A 20,488-nucleotide genomic window follows, 5' to 3' on the forward strand; every position below is an offset into this window, starting at 1 on the left:
GTCACATTTAGTATAAAACTTTAAAATGTTTGCCAATAAGCTGAATGTGTAATGTCATCTCACAATTGTTTTAACTTCTATTTCTTATGCACCTGATATAATCCTTGTAAATAATTTTTGACCAGAGTCTGTTTATTATGGGATCATTGCCCTAAACAATTACTGGCTTAAAGAGTACGAACTATGCTACACTTCTATGTTAAATCTTATATCAAATTTAACTCTGGAAGGGTTACACCAATCTATAGTTGCACAAGCACTGTATGCCACTCACTGTCTCATCAAATCCTTGTATTTAACATTTCATTAAAAACCTTTTAAAATTTGATCACTGAAAAACCACTTGTTTTTTTTTTTTGTATTTTTTTACAGAATTTTCTTCAACGTTTATTTATTTTTGGGACAGAGAGAGACAGAGCATGAACGGGGGAGGGGCAGAGAGAGAGGGAGACACAGAATCGGAAACAGGCTCCAGGCTCTGAGCCATCAGCCCAGAGCCTGATGCGGGGGCTCGAACTCACGGACTGCGAGATCGTGACCTGGCTGAAGTCGGACGCTTAACCGACTGCGCCACCTAGGCGCCCCAAAAACCACTTGTTTTAATTTGCATTTGTTAGATCACAGGCAAGCTTCATTTACACAATTCATTTGTGTGAATGATTTACTCATAATTTTTTGCCTGTTTTTATACTGGAGTCTTAGGGTTTTTCATGTCAATCCGTTTGAGTTCCTTCTGATAAAACTTGAGGAGTTAATAGGAGAACAGCACTTTTTCCCCTTTACTATCTAGCTGGAGGCAAAGTTTTTAAGAGTGCAAAACTGTTTTGGTTCAGCATATTGGATTAAACATAGGGATCTACTCTTCCCTTCCAAACCCTGTTAAGGTAAAAGAAAATGTGTTTTTAATGTATTATTATTATTATTTATTTTGTTTTTTATTAATAATTTTATTATTACTTTAAGTAGTCTCCATGCCTACCATGGGCTTTGAACTCAGGACCCTGAAATCAAGAGTTGTATGCTTTACCAACTGAGCCAGCCAGGCTATAAAAGTTATTTTTATTTTATTTTATTTTTTATTTTTATTATTTTTTTAATGTTTATTTTTGAGAGAGAGAGAGAGAAAAAAATGTGAGTGGGGGAGGGCAAAGAGAGAGGGAGACACAGAATCTAAAGCAGGCTCAGGGCTCAGAGCTGTCAGCACAGAGCCCGATGCGGGTTGAACTCAGAAACATGAGGTCATAACCTAGCTGAAGTCAGACATCCAACCTACTGGGCCACCCAGGTGCCCCAAGAAAAGGTATTTTTAAAAGAAGGAATCCTGAATAGTCCTGGAAAACAACTTAAGGATACTATTGGTTGACCAGATATTTACAGACAGTTGAGCATGTAGAAAGCAGTTAGGGTCCGAAGCTTCTCACTCAAGATGGCAGACCAAAAACACACTTTGGTCTTCTATTCCCTCTTTAGACTTCTATGAAATAGATATTAGGTGTTTAACAAGCAACACAGCAAACTGAAGTAGTAATAGAGGCCGTGGTGAATGAGGGAGGAGAGGGACTCACTTTAATGTAAATGGTTTAAATAGGCAGAGCAGGTGTGAGGAGGGAGAGGGAAAGGTGGTGAGAAATAGCCTATGAACAGGGACAGTAACAGCTCTCTTTCCCATTCTCGTGTGCATGGACAGTTTCATGTTTATAGTGGGCAAAAACCCAAAAGAAGTGGCTCAACTGTCTGAAGAAAACTAAGGCTTTTCAGTAGATGTTGAGGGCAAAATAAAGTCAAATTTAAGTATGCAAAAACTCTTTGTTTCCTACCCAATAGAGACCGTTTCAGAATTTCTGTCTAGGTAGAGCAAAGGTATAGCAAGCTGAGTGAAAGAGCTTCCTAGTCCTGGGCTGGACTTCACTTTAGCTTGACCCAAAAGTCAAGTCTGTTTTCACTAGAAGATTTCCATTCCAAATAAAGTGGGATGTGGCATGGAGAGACATGACATATTACTTCATGTCTTATTTATTTTATTGAAGTTTATGTACTTACGTATGTATGTATTTTGGTAATCTCTACACCCAATCTCTGAGGCTTGAACTCATGACCCTGAAACTAATAGTCCCATGCTCTTTCAACTGAACCAGCCAGGCATCCGCATTTCCTATTTAGATTTTCTTTTCTAACCACAAAAGACTTAACATTTTCTTTTTTCAATTTTAGTACTAGTAAACAGGGCAAAAAAGGGAGCACATAATTTGGTTTGACCAAGTTGGGGACCACAAATTCTATGGAGCCATGGAGCAAGGCGACCAATGAATATGGAGTCCTAGCGTGGTTCCTTGAAGCCCTCTTTCAGTTCTGGACCGGAGGACACATATTCAGTATTGGCAGATATGGGGCTGGAAAGCAGGTATTCTTACCTCCACAGTTGGCCTTTTTCCTCCTATACTTTCTTGTCAGTAAACTTGGACAGAAAACCAATTTTACTGAGCACTGCTCCTCGTGAGAGTGCCCTGCAACCATCCTCAGATCAAATGCAGCACCAGGCCTAGTGGCAGCAAGTTGGGCATGCTGGTGTCAAAATGACTTAGGTGATTTGAGAGCATGTCAGGACACTCCAGAGGAGACTTTCATTTACCTCCTGCTTCCACTTATGGAGTCCCAGTAGTCCAGGCTGATTAGGATCTGTAAGTTGCTGTTCGTATCACCAGTGACTGGCACACTGTGATTTTTCAATTCACCTTTATTGAATAAAGTGTTTGTAACCATGCACAAAACATGGTGATGGTGAGTGCTTGTGAGCTCTGCTATGTATGGTGGAATAGTGTATTAATAGCATAAGAGACTGTTTTGACCTGAATTCAGATTAAAGAGATTGGAAAATTAAAGAAGGAAAGAAAGAAAGAAAGAAAGAAAAGAAAGAAAGAAAGAAAGAAAGAAAGAAAGAAAGAAAGAAAGAAAGAAAGAAAGAAAGAAAGAAAGAAAGAAAGAAAGCCAATTTTACTAAACCAGAAAACTTACTAGGAGACACTTCCTGCTCCAGCTCCTGGAACATCCACTTAAACCAAATTGGATTCAATTATTACCTTTTTCCTGTTGTCTCAGTGATTTAAAGTCAAGTGATTAATTGAAGAAAATTTGGAAAATACAGAAAAGTATGAAGAAATAAGTCATCCACAGCCCCATTGCTCAAAGACAAAATGCTTGTGTATTTTGGGACATTTCAACTCCAAGCCTTGAAAGATACCTAAGATTAACACAGAAGATAGGGCTAGCCTTATCACTTTACTGAGAGATGGTCAGGAACTTCAGTGATGTCAGGTAATTTGCTCAGACTTATTCTTGGGTAGTGGGGACCAGGAAGAATTCTAGAAGACTCCAATCTCTGAACTCTTTGTTGACTAAGTCACACTATTTTACAAAACATTAGATTGGAAAGCATCACAGGACTCCCCACCCTGAATTTCTTTTCCCAGAGAGAAGCGAGGTTAAGACAGGAGCTCTTGCCATCTCAGTTTGGAGTTTTGAAGCCCATTAACTACAGGCCTTTCCTCCAATTTTTAAAATTTAAAAAATGTGTGTGTGTGCGCGCGCGCACGTGTGCGTGAGAGAAAGAGTTTACATGCAGATGTTAAAAATGAGAGAGCAGTCCCCAAAGGGAGTCACTTGTGCCAAATTCCACACTACCAAACCAAGACTTAATACCTAAGTGTAGTTTCAACCTCCCAGGAATGTAACCTTTAACCTACAATATGGAATTACCTGGTCAGCATAGTGAGTTAATCTGCTTGATAGATCCCCTTAGGAAGGCATCCTTGCCTGAAACAATGCATTCTTTGCTAACAATTTTCCTGTTCTGTCCTCTTTCCACCTTTAAAAACCTTTCCTTTTCTACAGCTCATTGGAGTTCCTTTCTATTTGCTAGGTAGGATGCTGCCCTATTCATGAATCCTCGAATAAAATCAATTTGATCTTTAAAAAAAAAAATTAACTCAGTTACGTGTTTGCTATTTATCACAGAAAAGAAAACAAATCTTAAGCGCACAGCTTGATAAATGTTTACACAGTACTTACCTTTCAGGAGTAGAGTTGCCCAAGATTCCCTCAGGCCACTTTCCAGGAAGTGTCCCAACCCTGACCCTAGAGGCCCCACAGGGGCTTAAAAGCACCATAAAAGTTTCTCAGTAAAGATAACTAACATTTCTTTTTCCCCTCCATTGCCTTCTTTGTTTTTAAATAAAATTTTTATTTTGAAATGATTTTAAATTTGCAGAGAAAAATTAGTATATTCAGTTTCCCATGATGCTTACATCTCACATAACCATGGCACAATTCTCAAAACTAAAAATCACTAGTAATTATTATTAAAGTCAAGACTTTATTTGGAATTTCCAATTTTTTCACTGTCAATTTTGCTGTTCCAGAATTCCATCTAGGATCCCTCACTGCACCTGACAGTTTCTCAGTCATTCCCTGTTTTCAACGACCTTCATAGTTTTGAGGCATACTGGTGAAGTATTTTGTGGAACATCCCTCAATAGGGATTTGCCTGATGTTTTTCTCATTCCACTGGGGTGGAAGAGCACAGGAAAAGTGACATTCTCATTACATCATGTCAGGGTTAAATATTACCAACATGACTTACTGCCACTGTTGATGTCAACCTTGATCACATGGTTGAGTAGCGTTTGTCAGGTTTTTCCACTGTAAAGTTATTTTTCCCCCTTCTCACACTTTACTCTTTGGGAGGAAGTCATTATGCAGATTGAGGGGTGGGTGGGTGGAGATTAATAGCCCCTCATAATGGAGGATGATTAATTAGAATTCCTCTACAAAAAAAAAAAAAAAACTTTTCTTCCCATTAATTTATTTAATCATTTATTTACAAAAGAAGGGCTTGTTTTACACTGTAAGTTATAATCCAATTATGTATAACTTATTTTGCTGCTCAAATTGTTCCAGATTTGGCCATGGAGAGCTCTTTCAGGTTGACTTCTGTATCTTATGACACGCCTCCACGGTTTATTTTTTGAGCATTCCTTACTTCTGGCGCTACATCAAGCTCCAGACTCTAGGTTGTACTTTTCCTGCCCCACCTCTAGAGCCACTCATTTCTCTAAGGAGCCATGGCTCTTTTTATTGGAGGGTTATATTTAGATGCAAGATCAGGGTGCAAACAGTTCCTTTTCAGTTGAAAAGTAAGCCTCCCTTCACTCCAGCAGAACTGAGGATGTCCCAGCCCCCTCCCCTCCCTCTTCAGCTCTCCTTTCCCCTGCCCTCCCCTCGGCTCTCCTCCCCTCTCCTCCTCTCCCCTCCCCGCGAATACCCAGGCTTCGCGGTGGCCCCCAAGACCATTCCAGGCACGCCCCGCGCGGCCAGGCGCATGCGCCACGGCGGTGTGACGTTGGACGGCGGCCAGGACGCAGGCGTGGGGCATTTGCAGCCGGAGAGCCTCAGCGGCGTCCTTGCGCTCTGTCGCCCTGCTTCTGTGCTCCGCGGCGGCGGCCCGATAGTTCGCAGGTAAATGTCCCTGTCTGGTTCCGGCGACCCTGAGCCGGACCCACCCGCCTGCGCCCCTTCTTCTCCCCATCCCCTGGAGTTGGTCCCTTTGGAGCCTCTCTTGGGGCTCAGCCCTGTACTCCTCCGAGAAGACCCCCTCTCGGCTAGCGTCCCGCCCCTCTCCAGTGTCGGTCCTTGCAGAGCCTCTGCTAGAGTTGCCCCGCTCTGCGCGCCCTCCCCTTCCCTAGCGTCGGTCCCTGCTGAGCTTCCCCTTGAGCCGCCCAGCACCGCACCCTTCCGAGAGGACGCCCTCCCGGGCGTAGGTCCCAGCAGAGCCTCCTCTAGCGCCGCCCACTCGGCGCCCCTCAGAGTTGACCCCCGGCCCACATTCTTTTCTCCCGTTGCTCGTGTCGGCCCCACCAGAGCTTCTGCTAGAGCCGTCCATTTGCGCGCGCCCTCCTCTTCCACCGTGTCGGCCCCTCCAGAGCCTTTCCTAGAGCCGCCCATCCCGCGACCCTCTGAGCTGACACCGTCGGCTTCTACCAGGCTGGAGCCGCCCAACTCCGCGCCACTCTGCAGGGACTGCCCTCGGCCCGCGCCCTCTCCCCTCCCTGGTGCTGGCCTCTCCAGAGCCTCCCCTAGAGTCTCCCAGCCCCGCCCGAGCTCTCCCGCAGCCGTTCCGCTTCCCGCAGTTTCTCCCGGCCGGCTCGCTGCCTTTCCGCTCCCCGCAGGTGCTCCCACCCGTCCCGCTGTCTTTCCTCCAGCTCGGGTGTCCTAGTGCCGGCTGTCTGGTCGAGGAGACTTGGGCTCTTTTTCGTTCCCCTCCGGCACGGAGATCGCACCCTCTTTAAGGAATCCAGAACGGCATTGAAACTCTGCACTCGCGGGTGCGCTCGGCCCCCTCTTCGTTTCACCTACTCTAAGCTGTGCAGTCTTAGGGCCTTGGTTGTACTTTTTCCACATCTGATCCTTTCATTCATCCAGATCAGGAACTCTGAACCTCAGCGGGGGTTTATTTAGTGTTGACATAGAGTTTTTTGTTTTTATCTCAAATGTAGAGTAAATTACATAGAAGAGGCTTTGTAAATGAACGAATAGTAAGTTCCCGTTTTTTCAGGGAAGTGGAGGGAATGAGGTACGACTGTCAACACTACCAAAAAATCTAGAGCACTGTGATTAATTCCCAGCACCATTGACTCCAAGTCCCTGAGAATTTTTTTTTTTTAAGTACCTCCTCTGATTAGGACGGGGTGAAGCCACTGCCAGAGGCAGTTCCCTTGTATTTAAAGGGAGGAAAGGGTCTCCTGGTCTTTGAGGAAACCAGTGCCAGTGCAGGAAGTGAGTTGTCAGAAGTCACGAGGGGAATTAGGGCCGAGCTGGGACTGTTTAGCTGCCTGTTTACTTTGGCTCTCTTTATTTGTTGAACAAATCAATGACCAAAATATTTGCCTATATGTGCTTGTGCAGCCAGGTTATCTAAGGGCCAGCCTGTACATGGGAACGAGAATGTCTAGGGTTTCCTCTTCCTGGTAGTGATTTTTTTTACTTGACTCCTCCTCTTCACCCCTCCCCCCCCACCCCCCCCAGCAGCATACTGATCTGATCTCTGAGGGCAGAAATCCAACATATGTTGGAGGATCATCCTGGCAGATGAGGTAGTGTTCAGTAAATGCTTTCTAAGGGAGGCTGCAGAAAATAACTCAGAATCTGACAAAGGTTCTTCACTAGCATATTTTTAATGATGTCAGTACATTTTATAAGTAAAATTCCTAATAATCTCAAGGACTGAATTTATGAAATGTGTGCATCAGTGGTATAGAAAGAACAGATACCACTCTTGTTGTGATAGTCCTATTCTTCTGGAAGATACTAGTTTTTCCTGACTCTCCCTAGAAGCTATGCTATGCTTCCCAGTTTGCCACCCTACAGGAATATTTGGTTTCTTTCTCCTTACCTCTGCCTTTTTTCTTTTTTCTAGATGTGTAAAGAAATTAAAAATGGTTAGTGTCTCTAACTACAAAAAACTGCAGATAGTAAAATAAACTATTAAACATGTTACAAAAAGTGGGCTGTCATGTTTTATTGGTTGTATATTTGCTTCTGAATTTGATCATGGGCACAGACAGTTGAACTTTCTTATCTGTCTAGTTTGTCTGCCCTTTGATGAGTACTTGTATTAGGCTTGTTAAGAAGTGGTTGCTACTGCCAGTGGTTGTAGTGCCAACGCTACACTGACCTCTGAGTGATGATGGCTCACCCAATTCTTGTCCCCTGTATTTAGGGTACACTTGGGACTTCTTGTTGCCTTTACATTATTGTTATTTAAAAACTTTTTGGGGGGGGCAGCTGGATGGCTCAGTTGTTTAAACATCCGACTCTTGATTTCCATTCAGGTCATGATCTCGTGGTTTGTGAGTTCGAGCCTGGGCTCCACATTGACAGTGGGAGCCTGCTTGGGATTCTCTCTCTCTCCCCCCTACTTTCTTTGCCCCTCCTATGTTCTCTCTCTCTCTCATTCTCTTAAAATAAGTAAAATAAACCTAAGAAAAAATGGTTATAATTTAAAAGAAAAATAATTTTTTTCGGGGCATCTGGGTGTCTCAGTCAGTCATCCAACTCTTGATTTTGTCTGAGGTTATGACCTTATGGTTCATGACATTGAGCCCTAAATCGGGCTCTGTGCTAACAGCATGGAGCCTGCTTGGGATTATGTCTCTCTGCCGCTACCCTGCTCATGCTCTGTTTTTCTCAAAATAAGTAAATATACATTAAAAAAACTTTTTTTTTTTTTTTTTAAGGTTTTAAGTTGTCTCTACACCCAGCATGGGGCTCGAATTTACCACCCTGAGATCAAGAGTGGCACGCTCCACCTTATCCTTCCAGGTGCCCCTAACATTATCATTTTTTTTTAAGGTTTATTTTTTTTTGAGAGAGAGAGAGAGAGAAAGACAAGAGTTCTAGCTGGGGAGGGTAGAGAGAGGGAGATAGGGAATCCTAAGCAGGCTCAGACCCATGAACTGCAAGATCATGACCTGAGCCGAAGTTGGACACTCTACTGACTGAGCCACCCAGGCCCTTCCCCTACACTATTATTTTTGAAGAACAGAGTTTTCCTCCCTTTGAAAAGGTAGGAACTTTTACAGTTAAGGTACAGAGAGGGCTAACTAGAGGAACCAGGATATTGTGAATGAGTCAGTTGTAGACACGCAACTCTAAATTGCATTTCTTAAAATAGTAACGTAATTATAGCAGTTCTCAGTTTTGGAGTACCTACAGGGCTCTTTGGGCATATTATCTCATTTAATTCTCACACTAACCCCCTATGAGATAACTAGTAGTGCCCTGTTGTACAGGTAAGAAGAAAAGTGAAGCTTGGGAGGTTTAGTATTGTGCTCAAAGTCATACCAGTTAGTAAAAGGCAGAGCTCAGAACTGACAGATTCCAAAGGCAATGTTCTTTCTACCTCTTAAATTAATCTCTTTTGGATTCAGTGCTTTTAAAATGATTTCAGTTCACATTTAAAATAATTTGAGGGGCGCCTGGGTGGCGCAGTCGGTTAAGCGTCCGACTTCAGCCAGGTCACGATCTCGCGGTCCGTGAGTTCGAGCCCCGCGTCGGGCTCTGGGCTGATGGCTCAGAGCCTGGAGCCTGTTTCCGATTCTGTGTCTCCCTCTCTCTCTGCCCCTCCCCCGTTCATGCTCTGTCTCTCTCTGTCCCAAAAATAAATAAACGTTGAAAAAAAAAAATTAAAAAAAAAAAAAATAATAAAATAATTTGAATTGTTGAAGGGCACCTGCGTGGCTCCGTTGGTTAGGTGTCCAACTCTTGATTTTGGCTGAGGTCATGATCTCATGGTTTATGAGCTCAAGCCCTGCCTCGGGCTGCTGGCTGACAGCATAGAGCCTGTGTGGGAATTCCTGACCCCACCTTTCCCCTGCTCATGCTTGCTTTTTCTCTCTTTCTCAAAAATAAATAAACTTAAAAAAAATATGAATTGTTGAATATGGTTTATGTTTAAAACTTCCTATAGGTTTTCTGGCATGTGTGTAATGTGGGTATTTTGCAGCTAGTTTGCTGGTGTTTTATTCTGTTGAGACCCAACAGCAGGACTTTTATCTGATGAGTTTTAGTTTATGCAGTAGATCTTGCTCCAGGATATAAATAGTGAAACGTTGAAATAAGTTATGAAGTGATGTGGACTTCAGCAAAGTAAGGCAAAAAAATATTCCTGTTCCTTTAAAGATGGATTTGGTTCTGTATTCAGGTAAGTTTTTTGTTTGTCTACAAGATTTTTGTTTTTACTTCTAGTGTATATATGTTCAAATTTTGACCTTCAAGAGCATCTTAATTTATTAAGTCTTCTAAGCCATTTGAGAAGCCACCTAATGTGTTTCTGTCTTCTGGAATGTTTTGGGCAAATTTTATTCATGTGCTAGTGAGGAAGTAATAGTGATAATAGTAATTGCTGCGTGAGCAGCTACCAATTCTTGAATTTTAGTAAATGTCAGGCACTATGCCAAATATTTACATGTTTTTTCACCCAATTTTCCAAATATCTATCAAGTAGGTGTTGGTGTTCTCATTATATGGGCTAAGAAACTAAGCCTTGGAAAAGTTAAATAACTTGCCCAAAGTTATCTATAAGTGAGTGAGTCAGGATTTGAACATGGGTCATCTGTTTTTGTCTCTGCTGCTGGTCTCTCTGTGATTTATGCTTTGTTTTCCCCTTAACTCATTTTAGTTGCATTTCAGGAGGGAGCAGAGTTAGCTGTTTATGCTCCTAATAATCCATCTTTAATGTTGAAAATAGCAAAGCAGTCATTAGCATGGGTAATCTTGACATTATTGGTATATCTTTTGTCTTGGATTCTCATTTTAATATCACTGTGTGTCTTCTCTCTTTGAAAATAACTCTCCTGTGAATTACAGTGTTTAGTGATAAAAATACGGATTTTACATAACTGTAATATTTTTGTTTAACACAGAAAGAAAAATTAAAAAAATGGATGTTTGAAGTCTGCCTCCCCCGCCCCAGCACTGTTTCTAGGTAACCTCAAAGCAGGGCAGGCTAGTAGGATCAGGAATTGGCCTAGGCCAATGAATAGTAGGATACCTCTTTTAGGCAGTGACATGTGAGTGCTCTGTAAGGCTGAAGGCAGGACTGAGTGACAGTGTCTCCTCTGTTCTGGTCAGGGTTCAGGAGCTTGGCAGGGTATGGATTCTAGACAGATACAGCTGCAGTCCAGCTTAGGTGAAGTGGGTCATTTAAGGAGCCAGGTACTGGCAACGGCTTATTTAAGAACTTGTTGCCCGGGGCGCCTGGGTGGCGCAGTCGGTTGAGCGTCCGACTTCAGCCAGGTCACGATCTCGCGGTCCGGGAGTTCGAGCCCCGCGTCGGGCTCTGGGCTGATGGCTCAGAGCCTGGAGCCTGTTTCCGATTCTGTGTCTCCCTCTCTCTCTGCCCCTCCCCCGTTCATGCTCTGCCTCTCTCTGTCGCAAAAATAAATAAATGTTGAAAAAAAAAAATTTTAAAAAAAAAAAGAACTTGTTGCCCTTGGTTTATCTTCTTTATAGGGCATAGTGTGGAGGGTCTGTATTGTGTTACATACATGTTGCTTGTGGGTTGGGAGCCAGAGGCAAGATTGCTCTTGCTGCTGGAGGCTGAGACTAAGGCTGATGAGGCAATATGCTGCATATGGTGCTGGTGATAACTGGTGCCTGACAGAAGAGGCTAGTAGTCACAAAGGACACACATCTCTTCAGTGAAGGTAAAGAACTTATTTTCCTGCCTTCAGTTGAGTGCCCACCTTGCTGTGTCTGCTAGATGGCAATATGCCCTTGCCTCAGTCCCCCTAAGATGTGCTGTGTGGATGATACTGCCTGACTAGAGTGAAGATCCCACAGGGTGCTTGAGGAGGCTTTCATTATCATGGGGCTTTAATATTTTCTTCTTTTTGACTTTTCTGGAGACTGGCTTGTGAGTGCCTGCCCAGCAAGTACAAGTAACTGGACTCTGTGTTCCTGCGGGTGTGAATTCCAGGTTTGTTTCCTAAAAGTCCTGCTCTCCAGTGGTTTAAGTTTTAGGCTGGTTTGAAGTCTATTCCTACAGTCTTCTCTACTGCTAAGTTTTATACACTTGAGCCCTTAACTCAGAAGTCTAGGCTTTTTGTCTTAAAAAAGAAATTGTGGCATCTTGGTAAACACAACACATACCCCTTATTATTACCATAATAACCATTTGAATTATCAAGTGAGGAGAAGGTATTATACAAGTCAGAGCGTTTAAACTTTCTTTTAACACCCCCCTCCCCTGGGCCCCCAGTTGGGTGAAATCCAAACTCACATCGGAAGTTGTGTGCTTTCTCTAACACATTCTATAGCAGTGTATTTGGTTTTAGTCATCATTTTATTCTTAGGATGCCTTTCATCCTCAGTTGGTTCTAATGAACTATAATTATTGTTTTCGATTTGGCATTATTAGATGCTCTTCCTTCAGCTGGTTGGTTTTTTTTAATCCTTTCTAAAGACATTCCTTCCTGAAAGCGTCTTTAATTTTTTAAAGTTTAATTTACATTTTTATTTGTACAGACAGTGTGCATGAGCAGGCGAGAGGGTCAGGGGCGGGGGAGAGAGAGAGGGAGGGAGAGAGAGAGAGAGAGGGAGGGAGGGAGGGAGGGAGGGAGAGAGAGAGAGAGAGAGGGAGGATATGAATCTTAAGCAGGCTCCATGCTCAGCGCAGAGCCTGATGCCGGGCTTGATCCCACAATTCTGGGATCATGGCCTGAGCTGAAATCATGACTGACTGAGCCACCCAGGTGCCACGTGTCTTTGCTTTTTGACAGTAGGCACAACTTGCGGTTTCCTGTCCCTAAATTGTAACCAGCTGATTTTCAAGGAGCACTGACTCCTTTTTGAGAAGACCAGTATCAGAGATAAAAATCTGGACATGGGGTGCATGTGAGATTGTCCCACATAATGACTAAAGATAGACAGGATGATACCAGATAAGAAGCTACTTGAGTCCACAGAATTACCCTTTCAAAAAGTCACGAGTTTCTGTTGATAATTCCAGTTTAAGTTTCTTTAGACCTTGTTATAATAGTTTTCTCTTTCTCTAATGGTTTTGAATTATTTTACATAAGCACACCAAAGGTATGTTTACGATGTCCCCTTGATGTAGAAGTTGTTTTTTTTCTTTTTGAATTTTTATTCAGATGGTCTGAAATTGATTTCCCAAGTCAGCTGATCAGATTCCTATTGTTGACATACCTTGAGTGCCAGATACCTGAAAAGTAAAACCCAGGCTTACGCCAAGGCAGTACCAAAGAGAACATGAGTAACTCAGATGTTGACCCATGCAGTTGGTAGATAATAGGAAATCTCAAGGTTTTTAAGGTTTTATTTGGAACTTCCTTTTTGACACTCTATTTTCAGGGGTGCTAGCGTTGTTAATGGTTTTACAGGTATGTAAAATTGTTGGACTCAGTTTCTTAAAAGACCTTTGAGTAAATGAAGGTTTTTTTTGTTTTTTTGTTTTAATGTTTATTTATTTTGAGAGAGAGAGAAAGGGAGAGACAGCAGGCACGCAAGTAGGGGATTTCAGAGAGGGAGAGAATCCCAAGCAGGCTCCGCAATGTCAGTGCAGAGCCCGATTCGGGGCTTGATCCCATGAACCTTATGATCACGACCTGAGCTGAAATCTGCGTCAGGTGCCTGACTGACTGAGCCAATCAGGTGCCCCAATGAAGGTGTTCTTACCAGTGTTAACACCGGTCTGCCATTTTGACTATTATGAATGACAGCAAATAGAGTCAAAATGATATCAAGAATCATTTGAGAATACAAAAAAGTTACCAGAAAAGTTCAGGAAACATCTTTCTATTGCTCCACATTTTTACACAACCACCAGCTGTTGAAGTACCAGCAAAATTGTAGGACAACTTTGCAGCCAAGTTTTTTTTTTAATTTTTTTTTTTAACGTTTATTTATTTTTGAGACAGAGAGAGACAGAGTATGAACAGGGGAGGGGCAGAGAGAGAGGGAGACACAGAATCTGAAATGGGCTCCAGGCTCTGAGCTGTCAGCACAGAGCCCGACGCGGGGCTCGAACTCACAGACTGTGAGATCATGACCTGAGCCGAAGTCGGACGCTTAACCAACTGAGCCACCCAGGCGCCCCTGTAGCCAAGTTTTATAATAATCGTATTGTGACTTGGTAGCTCCCAATACCTGCTAGTAATTTTTGGCCTATTCCCAGATATTTTCTTTTTCACATGAAATACAGACCGAGAATTCATGTTACGATGGTAGACACTTTACTATAATTACCTAGGATTTGGCATGAATGAATGTGGTTTGATGTTCTGGGGTAATAACACAGCTGTTCGAGATGTAATGCTGTCTATAACATTGCATCACCCATCTGTTTAATTTATAAGTTTGACCTGTTGCTTTTACTAAAGTATAAGTACGTAAAAACGGGTACTTTGGCTTGGTCCCTGCTGTGTTCTTAGTGCCTACCACAGGCTGGGAACATATTAGCACTCAAAGGATATGTGTTGGATGAAAATACGGTGGTGTCCGTTTGGAACTAAATGATTGTTTTAGGATGTTTTAGGCTCCAAGTTTTAGGAAACCAGTTCAACCCAGTTTAAATAATAAAGAAACATTCATTTTGCCTAACAGAGAGCTTTGGATTAGGGTGGGTTTCCCTGCCAGTGCACCTGCATATCCACTGGGGGAAAGGGGGAGACATTGCCTTTCTGATTCTCATTCACCTGGGACTGTTTGAGCATCTAAATATGTGGGAGAAAAATGGGGAAAGATGGAAAACTTCCTTTCTTGGTGAGGACAGATAGCATGAGTTGGCAGAAATTGCAAGGACATTAAGAACCTTTAGAGTATGAGATTTTGGAGATGCTGGAGTATAGGATGAACCAAGCTTGTGGAGCTCTTTTTGCAAAGGTTTGGAGAGGGGAGAATTTAGCCGTACTTAGATGTGGGAAAAATTAAAGGTGGGGAGACTAATTTGTTCTTTTCAGGTGCCTACTTGGGCTTTTGCTCTGTTTTGCTAACTAACCCTTAAAGAGAATACCTAAAAATGCTAAAGTAGAGAACCAAAGTGGCCCATAATTTCAGCCTCCAAAAAAAATCTATTTTTTAATTAAAAAAAAATTTTAAGTAATCTTCATGCCCAACATGAGGCTCAAACTCACGACGTGAGATCAAGAGTTGCACGCTCTACCAACTGAGCCAGCCAGGCGCCTCTAAAATCTGTTGATTAAAAAAAAAGGATAGAAGTTGCTGGGTGATTCAGTTGATTGAACGTCCCACTCTTGATCTCATTAGTTAGTTCAAGCCCTGCATTGGGGGCTTGAAATATCACAAAAAAGGTGTAATAGGACTGAATAGTCACTTTTCTGATACATACCCAGCATTGCCTCTCTCCTCTCTTCAGATACACATCCTTAGCAGTTTCTTTGATTCCTTCCACAAAACAATTACGCAGGTATCAGCACATACTGTTCTACCCCCTTTTAAACATCTGCGAAATGATCTGTCATATGTGTGGAGGGTGGGTATCCTTTGAGTGGTCTTCTGATGTGGGGCACTTTGATTGGAGCTAGTTCTTTCCAGTATAAGTGATATTACCACAAATACACAGATATGTTGGTGAGCCTCTGCACATGTATCAATGAGGTATAATCCTAGTAATGGTGAAATCGCTGGGTCAGAGTTTATGAACATTTAAAATTTTGATAGATGTTGTCAAAGTTTCCTCCCAAAAGTTTGCAACGTTTTTTGTTCCTGCCATCATACATACTCCTTTCTGGATATAATAGTGTTTTTCATTTGTGCCCATCTGATAGGTAATATTGTTAATTTGTGTTTTGAATTTTGTCTCTTGAATTGAGAGATAAATTGAATGTCTTACAAATTTATTGCTCATTTATGTTTTTTTTTGTGAACTGCCTGATGATAATCATTTGTTATATGTGAGTTTTGTACATGCAGGAAATTAGCTTGTTGCTGCCATATAATTGTAAATGTTTTTTTTTTCCTTTTTTTAAAGTTTATTTGTTTTTGAGAGAGAGGGAGGGAGGGAAGGAGACAGAGATGGGGGGCTGGGAGGGGCAGAGAGCTGACAGCAGAGAGTCCAGTTTGGGGCTTGAACTCATGAACCTTGAGATCATGACCTGAGCCAAAGTCAGACACTTAACCGACTGAGCCACCCAGGCACCCTGTAAGTGTTTTCTTTTAATCTTTTATTTTTTTGACTTTTTATTTTGTCACTCAGATTTTTATTTTTATGGAGTTAAATTTATCGCACCTTTTCTTGACTTCTGGTGTTCTGCTTTGACCGGGCCACTCTGCCTGTTGACACCAGTTCACATCTGACTGGGCTGTGTGAAGTCAACTGGGCACACCAAATATAAAGCTAAGGCAGCAGACCCCAGAGCCCCAGGACACTGGGCATGTTAGGAGACGCTACAGGTCCTTGACAGAGTCTTAGTGTTCCTGGGGCTGCTTTATGTTTCTTGAGTGGCATTAGATTTCGTAAGGTGGGTAAGAGTGTTGAGGCCAAACCCTAGAGTGGAAGGTGGGGGGAGGGTTTATATTGACCCCACTGAGGAGGTATTAGGTAAATGCCAAGTGGCCAGTTAGGTAAAATGGCTTTGGTCCCTTCCTCAGCTGACACAGAAAGGGATGAGAATGGAGAGATGGCTGTGATTTTGTGATGTAATAAGAAATGTGTGAACTTCTAAAACCTTGTAATTTCTCCGGGATCCTGGGTGGCTCAGTTGGTTAAGTGTTTGACTTCGGCTCAGGTCATGGGTTTGAGCTCTGCATCAGGCTCTGCACTGACAGCTCAGATCCTGGAGCCTGTTTTGGATTCTGTGTTTCCCTCTCTCTTTTTCTCTGCCCCTTCCCCACTTGTGCATGCTCTCTCTCTTCCAAAAATAAACTTAAAAAAAAAAAAAAAAACCTTGAAATTTCCTGAGATAGAGGTGCTAGGAGTGTCTTGTGATTCATAATAAGTCCCTTTCAGCCATACATAAGTTTATGCTAATGGGGTGACTCTTGGTGGGTCCCCAGATAACTTCAAAATGGGGCTGGTTGCTGAGGGTCACTCTTGTGATTACAAGCTTAGAACATTCAGGGGCGCCTGGGGGACTCAGTTAAGCATCCAACTCTTGATTTCTGCTGAGGCTGTGATCTCACGGTTCATGAGTTCAAGCCCCTGCAGTGTCAGCACAGAGCCCACTGGGGATTCTCTTCGTCTCTCTCTCTCTGCCCTTCCCCTGCTTACACGCTCTCTGTCTCTCTCTCAAAATAAATAAATAAACTTTAGGGGCGCCTGGGTGGCGCAGTCGGTTAAGCGTCCGACTTCAGCCAGGTCACGATCTCGCGGTCCGTGAGTTCGAGCCCCGCGTCAGGCTCTGGGCTGATGGCTCGGAGCCTGGAGCCTGTTTCCGATTCTGTGTCTCCCTCTCTCTCTGCCCCTCCCCCGTTCATGCTCTGTCTCTCTCTGTCCCAAAAATAAACGGTGAAAAAAAAAAAAATTAAAAAAAAAAAAATAAACTTAAAAAAAAAAAAAAGCGCTTAGAACTTTCAGCCCCATCCCTGGACCTGCAGGGATGGGGAGAGCCTGGCTATTAAGTTCAGTCACCAGTGGCCAGTGATGTAATCAATCATGCCTACCTAATGGAACCTCCCTTAAAACCCCTAAATGCCGGGGTTCCAAGAGCTTCTGGGTTGATGATCGCATAGAGGTGCTGAGGGGGTGGTGTGCCTAGAGAAGGCACTTTGCCCTCACTCTTCCATCTTGTTCTTCTTGAGTTATATCCTTTATGATAAACAGGCAATGGTAAATAAAATGCTTTTTCCTGAGTTCTGTGAGCAATTCTGGCAGATTATCAAATTTGAGGAGAGGTTGTGGGAACTCCCAGTTAGTAGGTCAGAAATACTGGAGACTCAGGACTTGTGTCTAAAGTGGGAGCACTCTTGTGGAACTGAGCCCGGAATCTGTGGGGTCGGATGCTAACTCCAGGTCGGAATTGGGTTGAATCAGTAGACATCCAGTTGGTGTCCTGAGATAGGGAGAATTGGTTATTAATGTTGGAAAGACCCCACACGTTTGGTGTCAGAAGTGTTGTAAGTGAAAAACGGCTCATGTGGGCCATTCTCTTTTCTGGGTGTAACTTTGAACCTGGCTTTTTTTATAGGTGGAAAGATGGCGTTTGTGAAGAGTGGCTGGTTGCTGCGACAGAGTAAGTACAGGACATGAGCACCTTGGTCTGGGTTTAATGTTGCCTTAGGGTACATATTTATTTCTGTTGCTGAAACAGATCACACTTAAAAACAAATAGGGGGACTGGGTGGCTCAGTTGTTAAGCATCTGACTTCAGCTCAGATCATGATCTTGTGGTTTGTGAGTTCAAGCTCTGTGTCGGTCTCTGTGCTGACAGTTCAGCCTGGAGCCTGCTTCAGATTCTGTTCTCCCCCTCTCTCTCTGACCGCTTGCATTCTCTCTCTCTCTCTCTCTCTCAAAAACAAACAAACAAAAAAAACAAATAGCAAAGTCTTATTAATATTGTTGCTCTGGATTTTCTCTTGGAAATTTTACAGCTCTGTGAGCTGTGTTTCTGTTCACACAGAGTTCTTTCTTGGTTGCTGCCTTGACAGAAACCAGAGAATGGTGGTAATCCCTGCTGGTTTTTCTCTTTTTCTCACTAGCATGCTGTATTATTCATGGCTGACCTGAGGCCCTGCTTGAATGTAACCAAGCTGAGCTCTGATATATTAGCATGGAGGTACTGCTCTTTTTGCGGGAAATACCTGTCTTGTCTGGGGATTGAACAGTGACTAAGGTTCTGAAGTACTGGAGACTTTAATTATAGGGATGAAGATTAGACCTGAGGGAATGAGTTTATTTAAGAAGGTCTTTTGGATCTCCAAAAGGACTCTGCAGAATAGACTCAATTCTTTATGGAGTTGAATTCACATTCTTAGACTTATCTGTGTGTGTGATGATCTTTCATATACTGTCCATCTCTGAGACTGCCACTAGAAGTAGAATTCATGGTGTGTTCTGGAGCAGGGAGAACTGACTGCTCATTGAAGAAGGAGTAAACAGATTATTCTGCTGTTCTTCTAGAAACAGCAGAGTTAAGGGAAAAGTGACATCATTTATGACTCAAGAAAAAACCTGAGCTGTAGTTTACACTCTTTATTGTTGAGATACAAATTTCTGTATGGGGGATACTTTTAGAACTTAGCTAAAATGGAGACTAACTGTGAAGAATGGACTGCATACCTTAGATGGTTTATAAAAGCTATTATTTGTGAAGCTTGTTTGTGACCCTGTTATAAAGATTTTACATATATTATGTAATCACAACAGCTCTTCTAGTAGAAGAAATTGAATTTCAGTGATAATTGGTAACTTGGTAACACAGGGTAGCAAACCTGTATTCAGACGCAGGACTGTGTCATTTCAACATTGACACACTTTCTACCAGGAGAGAAGCTTTCAGCTTATTTGTCCTGTCACTAGTTCTACATTCCCAGACCTGGAGCTGAACCAGGTGTCCTTCAAGGTCTGTGACAGTTCTGTATTCTAAGAATAGAGAGAGCCATTACAATGTTGGCTTTAAAAAGAAAGTCCTGGCGTATTGGAGCCTAGCCCCAGGCTTTGTGTAAGTTTTCTTGTCTTGGATTTTGTGATCCTATCCTTCCCTAAATTGTCAGGGTATGAAGAGAGCCTTGCTCAGACCTTGAGGATATATGTGCCTTCCTTTCCTGGCCCTTTGGATGTCCTCTGGTTTTCTCCTTAGGCTTTACTGCGCCCTTGACTGAGGGCAGTCTCCCTGTCAGCGTAAGTGAACAGTGACCATTTTGACAATTGCTTTTTGCTCCCTCTCCCCACCCATCAGTGCCTAGCATGATGACGTACACAAAATAGATGTCTTTTAAATAAGTTGTATAGACTTTTCCAGTGTCCTGGTCCATGACAATCTCAAATCCGTATATTCAGAAGATTTACTCCATTTCCCCATCTGCCAGCCAATGTGTGGGTTGATTTTCCTTCTTTGAAAAAGGAGAACTATCAATCACAATAAAATAAAATGAGGTGAAATGCATTATATTCACTGGGTAGCAGAGGTACACAGATAATTACATGTTTGCAAAGAGGTCTCCCAGGCTCCTTTTCTTGCCATTGCCATATAGACCCTTAGGACCTCTGGGCTCTGGAGGACGCTTAATTTGGGAATCTGCAGTCAGGGCTTCGGTGGCAGGTGAAATATTTGGGTAGAACTCTCTAATCCAGTGATTCCACCTGTCTCTGTTTTGGTGGCTCTCTTGGGTAGTTTCTGTATAGCTCAGGGGCTGCCAATCACATGGATGCTAATGTCACTTATTTATCAGTTTGGGCCAGTGCTGTGGATGCCCCTCTCAGCAAGGAGGGTACCTGATAGTGGTAAAAAGTTTGGAAGGCTGATGTGTTGCCTATTTGGTTAACACTGGTAGCAGCCACAGGAGCATAAGGAGAGGTACACAGAATGGGATTTGTGCATGATGGCCGCCAACAACAGAGTGGGATCTATGGGAACAAAGGATATAGTACTTAGTGTCTGGGTATGAGGAAAGGGTAGGAGTGACTTGGCCTTTTAGTTTTCCCTTCTCGCTGACAGAGATATTTGAGTTTTATGAAGTTGAGTGCCTAGCCCTACAAATGACAGGATGAATTCCTTAAACTGAAAGGGACATGTGAGGTAGTAGTAGGGATGCACACAGGATGGGGGTCAGTGTCCTGGTTGTGGGTGCCTCCAGTGTCTGAGCCACCCTCCCAGACCCATGGGCTTTAAGGGAAGGTGAATGTTAGAGAAGAATAGATGTGAAAGCCCTTGAAGAAAAAGAAAAACGTATTTTCCCTAAAGTGGAAGGTACTATTGTTATCTGTATATAGAGACTTCACAGTGCCATGTTTTCTGAA

The 20,488-nt window shown here is 42.8% G+C and overlaps 1 protein-coding gene across 3 annotated transcripts in view; it reads left to right on the forward strand.

The window, feature by feature from the left end:
- Positions 1 to 5,390: 5,390 nt before the first annotated feature.
- Positions 5,391 to 20,488, forward strand: part of PLEKHB2 (pleckstrin homology domain containing B2) — a 44,522-nt gene continuing 29,424 nt past the window's right edge. Inside the window, exons 1-3 of one of the 3 annotated variants that reach the window (XM_086718292.1) lie at positions 5,432 to 5,511; positions 17,718 to 17,762; positions 18,229 to 18,305. Coding sequence is in view for 2 of the 3 variants with exons in the window: in XM_086718291.1 (XP_086574417.1) it covers positions 17,726 to 17,762 (37 nt within the window). In the remaining variant the exon portion in view is untranslated. Of the gene's footprint in view, positions 5,512 to 17,717; positions 17,763 to 18,228; positions 18,306 to 20,488 lie in introns of all 3 variants that reach the window. The other 2 variants (XM_086718291.1, XM_086718290.1) reach the window with 2 other exon arrangements.

The sequence above is a fragment of the Puma concolor genome, chromosome C1, assembly GCF_028749965.1.
Source record: "Puma concolor isolate L17-30 chromosome C1, mPumCon1.1.hap2, whole genome shotgun sequence".
In the NCBI taxonomy this organism is placed as follows: domain Eukaryota; kingdom Metazoa; phylum Chordata; class Mammalia; order Carnivora; family Felidae; genus Puma; species Puma concolor.